The following is a 10,212-nucleotide window of genomic DNA, read 5'->3' as shown; positions in this document are numbered from 1 at the left end:
GATCCAAATACTCACCTGTGAGACATTAAACAAGGTAGGCCACCTGTGCTTCATGTCACTGATGCTCATGTGTATGTCGTATGTTCCTCTATGTGCAAAAGTTCTCCACATCAAGTCCTTAATGACTGGGCTGTCTCTCTTCTTTAATTGGTGATTAGTTGGTTTTGGTTCAGCTCCTGGAGGATAGCGAGGAAGAATACCACTTCACCACTGTTCCATGTTTTAAGGGAGCAAGGACATCTTAAATGAAGACAGGGTACTTACAGCCACATCCATAAATACTGTGCTTGACTTGGTAATGCTTGAGAAGCTCCCCTTTTGTATCCTCCAATGTGCAGCGCCTACATTGCCAGGCCACGGGCCGCCACCTTAAAAAGGAGCATAAACAGTGTTAGGATGGTTTGTTTTTAAAAGTGCTGTCCAATTTCATGTACATCGTTTTTGGATTGTGTTTTAAATCCACAGTTGTAAAGAATGAATTAAAATGCACATTCATTCATGCATTCATTTTTGATTGCTCATCCTCACAAGGGTCGCGAGGGGTGCTGGAGCCTATCCCAGCTGTCTTCGGGCGTGATGCAGGGTACACCCTGGACTGGTGGCCAGCCAATCCCAGGGCACATATAGACAAACAACCATTCCCACCCACATTCATACCTATGGCCAATTAACTTAACATGTTTTTGGAATGTGGGAGGAAACCGGAGTACCCGGAGAAAACCCACGCATGCACGGGGAGAACATGCAAACTCCACACAGAGATGGCCGAGGGTGGAATTGAAGTGGCATCTTTTAGCTGTGAGGTCTGCACGCTAATCACTCGCCTGCCAAAAATGCACATTGACATTAATTATATCTGCAAATATAATTACAGGAAAACATGCAGTAATTCATAATTAGAATTAATATTTTGTATATGAAACCATGAATAAATAATTTTAATGAATACTGTTGCCCATCTCTGTGTGGAGTTTGCATGTTCTCCGCGTGCATGCGTGGGTTTTCTCTGGGTACTCCGGTTTCCTCCCACATTCCAAAAACATGCAAATTTAATTCTAAGTAGACTCTAGGTCGCACCCCCCGCGACCTTCGTGAGGGTGAGCGGTAGAAAACGAATGCTGAATACTCTTGTATTATAATTGTAATGAGCTCCGGAAGTAGCTCGGCTGTTCCCACAAGAGTTTCCCATCGGAGCATATCGACATCACGTCATGTTACAAAAACAAAGTAAAACCAAGCAAAACACGGCGTACACACAAAGAGAGCGCGGTTAAAAGCTTCACTTTTCCGGTTCGATGGTCCGTTACCTGTTAAAGTATGTTCGCCCAACGAACCATGTTAGCTGAGCAATTTGGTGGCTAGCAAACATAGCTAAAGTTAGCTTACGAACAGAATAGCGGTGACATTAAAAAACAACACCCAGCGTATTTGAAGGAAGACGAGGTCGCTATTAGTTTAATAGCCGCGAATGGGGCACGTCATGACGGTCTACGTCACCAAGCTTAAGCGCTGGACTTAAGCATTTATTTATGTAAGCGATTAAATGATTTTCAGAGGTTTTACTAAGTTAGTAAACTTTATTATTGTTATATTTAATAAGGCTCTGGGTCATTTTCTGAGTGTAGTATTTTGTACATCATTCTAATCGGTCAGATCCTTTCGACAACCATTTGTTTACGTTTTATTCTGAAGCAGTGCGTTGCGGTGTGTGGAATGCATTGGAACATTTTGGGTGCCGTCTGGTAACGCCAGTTCCAACGAGGCAAGATATCCGAAAACATCACCACTGTGCCGGGTAGCAAGTGGATGATGTAGTCGAGATCCGCAATCATCTTGAGGAGAAGCTGGCAGCAATGTTGGCCGCCGTAGCCAAAACTATTGCCACCAAGGTGTATGAGCAGCAACTGTGGAGGTGTCGCTCCTGTTTGCAACTTCTGGCGTATAAAAGGCACCAGATGCTCCCACCTCCTGCCGCCTTGTCCATGCCAGGTGACTTGGCAAGGGAGCCCGAAATTGGGGTCCCGCCGATATCGCCTGACGTGTCTTTCCAGCCGGGTCACAATGGAGCTGCCGATGAGCCACAACGTTGTCCTCTGAGTCCTGTTCATCGTTATGGCGATAGTCGCACTTCCGCTTATTTATACAGTGAGCACGCAATGCCATTGGTTAGTTTTCCCTCCGTTCGTCCACGTAAACATTGTTTGGTTTAATGCGCCCAATTTCAAATTACATTCATTCCGCCAATAGCTGATCGATTGACAGGTGAGTGAGGCACGATTGGTCAATTTAAAAAATATTGACCCGCCCAACTTTCACATTACATTCAATCAGACGATCGCTGATAGGTTGTTTGTTTGGTGACTTACGATTGGTCATTTATCCAAAGGCGGAGCCTGACAGGTTGGTTTTGTGAGCTACGATTGGTCAGTTCTTCCACGGTGTGGTGCATGGTGCTATAAATGCTGCTTCGCGTGCCCGCTCCCCCCCCTTTCTGCTCGAGCGAACAGAAAACTTTTCGAGAGAACGCTTTTTGCATTGCCTCAGACAAAGACAAAGACAAAGGACCTACATTCGACGGAAACTGCAGTTTGCCATTGTGTTGGACTTCATCTGCTGACATAGAGGTGAGTTTTTTTTTAATAGACTTAGTAAACTGAAATATATTCATTTGTAAGAATGAGCGCCATCGCAGGAATGCACGTCCGGTTGGAGCTTAACTCCATTTTGTTTTTTCTTCGGCTTTTTCTCCACATGTGTATAATTTTATGTATTTGTATGTTGTCGTTGGTGCCGCCGCAAGGTAACTGCATGTTTGGGATACACTAACGGTCGGAACTTAACTCAATATAGCTCAAGTTATATTCGGTGGTGCTGCACGTAGGCCGCTTGTTCAGGATACACGAACGGTCGGAGCTTAACGCTGTATAGCTAAAATTATATTCGTTGTTGCCGCACCTTAAACGAGCCGTTAGCGGGCAAATTGGCGGCACTGATGACAAAGGCCCCGAAATGGCGGCGTCGTAAATGGCGTCGTTGATGCCACAGGCCCCAAAATGGCGATCGCCCCCCCCCCCCCCCCCCCCGCGCGCCATCTTATCGCAGCGGGCGGGGAGAAAATAAATTCTCACGGAAGGTTTTCAACTTTTTTACCTGTTTTCTCTGTTTCCAATTATTTTAACCCCCGTCACTCATCTAAACCACTACCGCGTTGCGGAGGAGAAGACGCCCACCTTACGTTTTCTTCATTTTTCTTGTTTGCAATGATTAATCCGTCATTCATCCAAAGGGCCACACCCAAGTGTGCATGTGCCCACTCAAACGCACACAATATGAGGGGGGTGGGGGAAGATGGTGCTCTTGCAGTAAAACACACAGCTGGTGTTTATTTATTTGTTTTCTGCATAATAGTTGTATTTATTGACAAAGTTTGATTTATCATTTTATCTCTGTGTGGAGTTTGCATGTATTCTGTGCGTGTGTGTTTCTCTGTGTACCCCCTCCCCCACTGGCGACTCCAAATTGTCCATATGCATTAATGTGACTGTCAATGGTTGTGTCTGTGACCCATGCTTGGCTGGTGAGCAGTGTGTAGTCCACCTCTTGCCAGCTGGGGTAGGCTCCAGCATGCCCACGACCCTTGTGAGGATAAGCAGCACAGAAAATAAATGGATTTATTCATTCATTTTCTACCGCTGCTGCAGGAGCCTATCCCAGTTGTATTCAGGCGAGAGGCAGGTACATCCTGGTTGTCAACCAATCACAGGGCACATAGAGACAACCATTTATACTCACTTTCATTTGACCCCCACCCCACACACACACTCCATATTGTCTGTGGCCATGAATGTGACTTTGAATGGTTGTCTGTGTGCCCTGTGTTTTGCTGGTGACCAGGATGTAGTCCACCTCTCGCCTGAATATAGCTGTTGGTAGGCTCCAGCATGCCCGCGACCCTTGTGAGGATAGGCAGTACGTAAAATGTATGGATATGTTCATTCATTTTCTGCTGCTGGAGTCTATCCCAGTTGTATTCGGGCGAGAGGAGGGGTACATCCTGGTTGTCAGCCAATCACAGGGCACGTATAGACAACCATTCACACCCACTTTCTTGCCTATGGACAATATGGCATTGCCAAAAAAAATCCCACGCACACACGGGGTAACCAGAGAGCATGGAAAAGAGCATTTAGAAGCTTAAGTACATGGCGTGTGAACTGACATTGATTTCATTGTTTTCTTTTAGATGCCACGAAAGAAGGGTTTCCGTATGCGACGCACACCCAAGGCTACCCAAGCTGTTGATTGTGCAGTTGCAACAAAAGGTAGGGAAGAAGTATCTTCACTGTCACCAGTGGAGGTACCAACAGGTGGGTTACAAAAGGTGGTCAAAGGGTCATTTCATCAAGGCAATACAAGGTTTAAGTATGCAGGAACACAGTGTATGGCGATTGCCTTTTGTGCCACTGCTTTACACAGTATTAAAAATGTCTTGTTGTGGGATACTGCTGATCTTGACATGGCTGTTGTTGAAGGCGATCAGTTGTATACCACTCTAAGGGAACGTCACGTAATTTGTCACCAATCCCACTTTTTGTGTGCCACAGAATTGCCTAAACAGGAGGTGATTGCTGGACACAAATTTGAGTTTTGTGTGAAGGATGATTATGCTTTAGGTGATGTCAATGTAGTTTCCAGCTATTATATTGAAAACGGGATTCATGTCACTTTGCATGATGCTTTGCACACAATGTTTGGCAAGTACAGCACATGCATTCTTACAGTCTGTCAAAGTAGTTGTGCCATAATTTGTGATGCTGGTCAGTATTGTCTGGTGGATTCGCACTCGCGCAGCTGTAATGGCATGGTGTGCAGTGATGGAACCAGTGTTGTTCTGTGTTTTGGTGGTCTTGGTGCCCTTGCTAATCACATTAGCAATTTGGCTGCAGGGTTTGGAGGAGCAGAGAAACTTTTTGAAATAGCTGGTGTTGTTGTGACTGTTGTGGCTGACAGGAAACGTCACTTGGAGATGATGACTGGTGATGATGGCAAAAAGTTTAAAATGGCTGACATTTCTAGTACATGTGCATCTGATGTTGAGGTCATCAGTGTTGTTACCACACAGCATGCCTTTTGTCCAATGCTTCAAAATGACTCCAAAGATGTGTGCCAACTTTTGAATATAGATTGTGAAGTCAAAACTGTGCCTGTCAATTTGCGTGTTGGACCCTTGGGAGCTCCCTGTAAAAAGGAGAGCATTGTTGCTGACGGCAACTGTTTTTTCCGTGCCATATCACAAGCGGTGAGTGGCACACAGAAAAATCACAGAAAAATTAGACTCCATGTGGTTAAACATATGGAAAACCACTGTGAAGATTATGAGAAGCTTCTCAGGAGTGAGTACAATTGTTTGACAGAGTATATTAGTGTTTCCAAAATGAAATATGTCAATAGCTGGGCAACTGAGGTGGAAATTCAGGCTGCAGCGGATAGTTTAGGAATAAATATCTTTACTTTTTACGGTGGTCATTGGTTGAGATATAGTTCAACGTCAGAATCCAGTCGTGGGATTTATTTGGACAACTCGAGTGGTAATCACTATGAGTGTGTGACATGTGTCAATGAGGGTCAGTTAGGAAGTTGCTTTGGCATTTGTCAGAATGGTACATCTCAGGTCAGTCAGTATGGTACCAGGTCACATCGGCATCAAGTAATTTGCGCTGATAGTGAAGTGGCAGTTGGTTTGAGTGATGTTGTTGAAACAGGCAAAGAAAAACATCAGTCCATGGTTCCACTTGTAAGCCCATCCAAGTATATTCAAAAGAAGAAGGCCCTGGCCCAAAGATCCAAATATGTAGCAGAAATGTTGGAAAGGGAGAAGAAGATAACAATGAGTGTAAAAAAATACAAAGAAGAAGTTGTCTTTAGGCAGAGAATGAAGTCAAGGAGTGTAGCAAAATATAGAAGTGATGTAGTGCATCAAAACATAGTTAAAACATCTAGCATCACAAAGTATAGAAGTGACAGCTTGCACAGGGACAGAGTCAAGGCGCAGAGTGTCAAAAAATATAAAGTAGATACAAGGCACCGGGCCATTGTCAAACTTGCCAGTATACAGAAGTATCACAGTAACTTAGAGCACAAAATGCGTGTAATGGCAGATGTGAAGGCACGAAGACATGCTGCAAAGTTGCGAGAGGAAGAATTTGATGTTGTTGTAGAGAATTTTTTAGAGAAAGTGAAGAATGGGCCCCAGTTTGTCTGCTGTGTGTGCCATAGGTTGATGTTTAAACATCAGGTCCTGCAGTGTCACAGAGAGCATTACAGCAAAAGTGCAAGTGCTTCTCTTGTGAACACGTGCATTAATGAGGATTATTTGCACAAATGTAGTGCAGAGTGCACGGTGCCTTGTTTGTTGTTGGAGTCTGGTAGAGGGCAGTTGTGGGTTTGCTACACTTGCCATTATAAAGTTAGCAAAGGGGAATTCCCACCTGAATGTGTGGCAAATAATTTGGGGGTGGACCCGATTCCTCCTGAGCTGGCTTGCTTAAACAGCTTAGAGCAACACTTAATTGCACTAAATATCCCCTTCATGAAAATGCTAGCTTTGCCTAAAGGGGGGCAAAATGGTGTCCATGGGCCTGTGACTTGTGTTCCGGCCAATGTTGTAGAAACGACAAATTTGTTGCCACGGTCCAATATGGAAGGCTCTATGCTCCGTGTCAAACTCAAAAGGAAGCTGACTTACAAAGGACACTACGAGTACCATTTTGTTGACAGCATGCACATTCGTGAAGCCTTGAGGTATCTGAAAGAGTCTAATGTGCATTATGAAGATATAGAGTACAACGAGGAGTGGGTCAATGACTTTTGTAGGGAACCTGATGCCTCTCAGGTGGAGGACAGTGTTCCTGCAGTAGATGTCACACCGCCTCTAGATGCAGAAGATGAGCTTCTTCATGATAGACAGCAACACTGCATGTTTCAGGACACATGTTTAATGCCAGTTGACATCGGTCAGGAAGTGCTGGATCAGTACTATGACAATATATTGAATGTGGCTCCGGCAGAAGGAAATAATCCTGTGAGGTTGCTTTCTGACCATTCGAATGAAGCTAAATGTTTCCCAGTGTTGTTTCCACATGGTCGTTTCACGTTTCATGACACTCGACAATATAGGCTGACGGCGTCGCGATATTTCAATAATCGTGTCATGCATGCTGATAAGCGGTTTGGGCAGAATGTGGAATACATATTCTATGCTCAGTACTTGTGTGAACTTCTGCAGGTGGTGTCGAGCATTTCCATTGCTTTACGCAAAGGAATTGCTGGTTTGGTGGCAAAAATGGCCAAGGATTTGTTGACCAACGATGAGTCGTTAAAGACATTGTTGGAATGTGACCAGGGCTATCGTTTTCTGAAGCCCATCAGAGGTACTCCAGCCTTTTGGCAGAGTACGCAGCGCGATATTTTGGCTTGTGTGCGTCAGCTTGGTGTTCCCACGTGGTTTTGTTCTTTTTCGTCTGCTGATTTACGGTGGCAAAACTTGGTAGACTGTGTTTTGAGGCAAGAGGGTAGAACGCAAACGGCTGCAGAGTTGGAGTGGGCTGACAGGTGTGATTTGTTGAGACGGAATCCTGTGACTGCTGCACGGATGTTTGATTTCCGGTGGCATGTCTTTCTCAGAGGGGTGATAATGTCTTCGAGCCAACCGATTGGCAAAGTTGTAGACTATTTTTACCGGGTGGAATTTCAGCAGCGTGGTTCCCCGCATGTACATTGTTTGTTCTGGGTAGAGAATGCCCCACGGATTGACGTTAACTCGGATGAAGAAGTCGCAAATTTTATTGATAGATATGTTACTTGTGAATTGCAGACACAGGATGAAGGATTGACAGAGACAACAGTGTCTTCTGTGCAGCAGCATTCTAAGCGACATTCTAAAACATGCAAAAAGAAAAACACCGTGTGCCGTTTCGGTTTTCCCAAACCTGTGTCAGGACGAACATTTATTAGCCATCAGTTTGACGGACAGGGGCAAAAAACATGTACTTGTCAGGATAGCCAATCAACCGGTGTTAAACATGCACATGTCCAAAAGCATCCCAAAATGCCGCAAACATGAAAGCAGAAGACGCGTCCGCAATTGTGACATCCATTAAAAAAGCGCTTGCTGACGAGAACCACGCGTATCAAAGTGTGGAACATTTGTTCCATAGTCTCGGTATAACACAAAATACTTTTGAGTCCGCACATCGCCGCTTGGGTCGTCGTACGGAAGTGCTAATGAAGTGTCAAATCAATGAGATTGAATGAGCAAACCTCTGCTGAAATGCTGGAATGCTAATATGGACATCCAGTATGTCGTTGATGCGTATGCGTGCGTGGTTTATATAATCTCATATATTTCCAAAGCTGAGAGGGAGATTGGATTGCTGCTGAGTAATGCCCAGAAAGAAGCATCCAAACAGGCAAACGTCAGTGCCAAAGAGGCCTTAAAAAGTCTTGGCAGTGTGTACCTGCACAATAGAGACGTGTGTGCACAAGAGGCCGTTTACCGGGTGACAAATATGCATCTTAAGGAATGCTCGCGCAAAGTAGTTTTTGTTCCAACAGGGGACAATGTGGTCAAAATGAGTTTGCCTTTGAGTGTTTTGCGTCAAAAAGCTTCATCAGCCGAATTAACAACGGAAGACATGTGGATGACCAGCATTTTCGACCGTTATAAAAACAGACCAAACGACGACATGTTCAATGACATGTGCTTGGCACAATTGGCTTCCGAATACCGCATCATCAGCAAAAACCAAAGGTCGGCATCCAAAATTGAACCTAAAAACAACTACGGACATGTGACAAAACGTACACGGACCAAACCTGCCGTAGTACGCTCTGCGCGCTTTTCAGAAACCAAAAACCCAGAGTTGTATTATCGTAGCCTTTTGCAGTTGTATCTGCCATACCGGGTGGATTTGCAGTTAAGACCTGCCAACTGCCCAACATTTGAAGAGTTTTATGACAATGGTGCGGTCCGATTAAATGATGGGTCGATGCATTCTGTTCGATCCATAGTGGAAACAAATAAACAACATTTCGACAACGACGGGGATGAACTGGACAGCATCCAAAGATCTATTGATCACAGCGGTATTGCTGAGGATGCGTGGTGTCTGCTTTGTCCAGAACAAGAGTTGGAAAGGCTACAGTGCGAAGAAGAACGTCGGAAAAAAACAGCAGTTGGTCGAAGAAGAGGCAGAAGTAATACCTGACTTGGCAAATGAAAACAGAACCGCTCTAAACTTACAAAAGCAAAAGTCAATGAGTCGAAATGATGGCTTGGCATTAATCCGCTCCCTAAATAACACTCAAATGGACATTTTTTTACAAAATTAGACAGTGGTGCCTTGATAAAGTAGGTGGGAGAAAACCCGAGCCATTACACTTATTCATCACAGGTGGTGCCGGGACAGGAAAAAGCCACCTAATTAAAGCCATCCAATATGAGGCTACCAGGTTGTTGTCAACAATGTGTCGGCAACCAGACAATATTTCTGTCTGTCTAGCTGCACCAACAGGGATTGCTGCTTACAATTTGAATGCCACAACAATACACAGCACATTGAGCATTGGCAAGGATACCCGTTTGCCTTACACACCACTGGGTGAGGAAACGGTGAATTCCTTGCGTGCCAAGTTCGCGGACCTCCAAATTTTGATAATCGATGAAATATCAATTGTTGATCACAAGTTGTTGACATACATTCATGGTGGTAGGTTGCGACAAATTAAGCAAACCGGTGACTATGCTGCATTTGTCAACGTCAGCATCATCGCCGTCGGTGATTTCTACCAGTTACCGCCAGTCAAAGGAAAGCCTCTCTATGTCAAAGACGCCACTTTCAACTTGTGGACAAAGCTTTTCCGTGTGGTCGAACTGACAACGATAGTCCGTCAAAAAGATAATCAATTTGCAGCATTGCTAAATAGACTCCGCAAACATCCGAAAGGCGCGGCGTTGTTGGAAACAGACATAGAACTTCTGAAACAGCGCGAAACGGGTGAGGTCAGCTCCGCGTTACATGTGTTTCCAACCAATCAACAAGTAAACGAGTACAACCTAAAATCAGCTTTTCAGGATCTGTCCGGAGTACACAATAATAAAAGCTCAGGATTACAGCCAAAACAAAAAATCCGGTAAATTAGAAAAAAAAAGTT

At 44.6% G+C, this 10,212-nt stretch overlaps 1 protein-coding gene across 1 annotated transcript; it reads left to right on the top strand.

Annotated features, from left to right (window-relative positions):
- The first annotated feature begins 1,181 nt into the window (after positions 1-1,181).
- On the top strand, positions 1,182-8,635 carry LOC131101719 (uncharacterized). The gene is made up of 2 exons (XM_058047062.1): positions 1,182-2,624; positions 4,244-8,635. Exons 1-2 carry the CDS (start codon positions 2,460-2,462, stop codon positions 8,120-8,122), a joined length of 4,044 nt encoding a protein of 1,347 aa, XP_057903045.1. The 5' UTR covers positions 1,182-2,459; the 3' UTR covers positions 8,123-8,635.
- Positions 8,636-10,212: the final 1,577 nt, after the last annotated feature.

Source organism: Doryrhamphus excisus, chromosome 14, assembly GCF_030265055.1.
Source record: "Doryrhamphus excisus isolate RoL2022-K1 chromosome 14, RoL_Dexc_1.0, whole genome shotgun sequence".
Taxonomy (NCBI): Eukaryota; Metazoa; Chordata; class Actinopteri; order Syngnathiformes; family Syngnathidae; genus Doryrhamphus; species Doryrhamphus excisus.
This window is presented reverse-complemented; position numbering and strand designations above follow the sequence as displayed.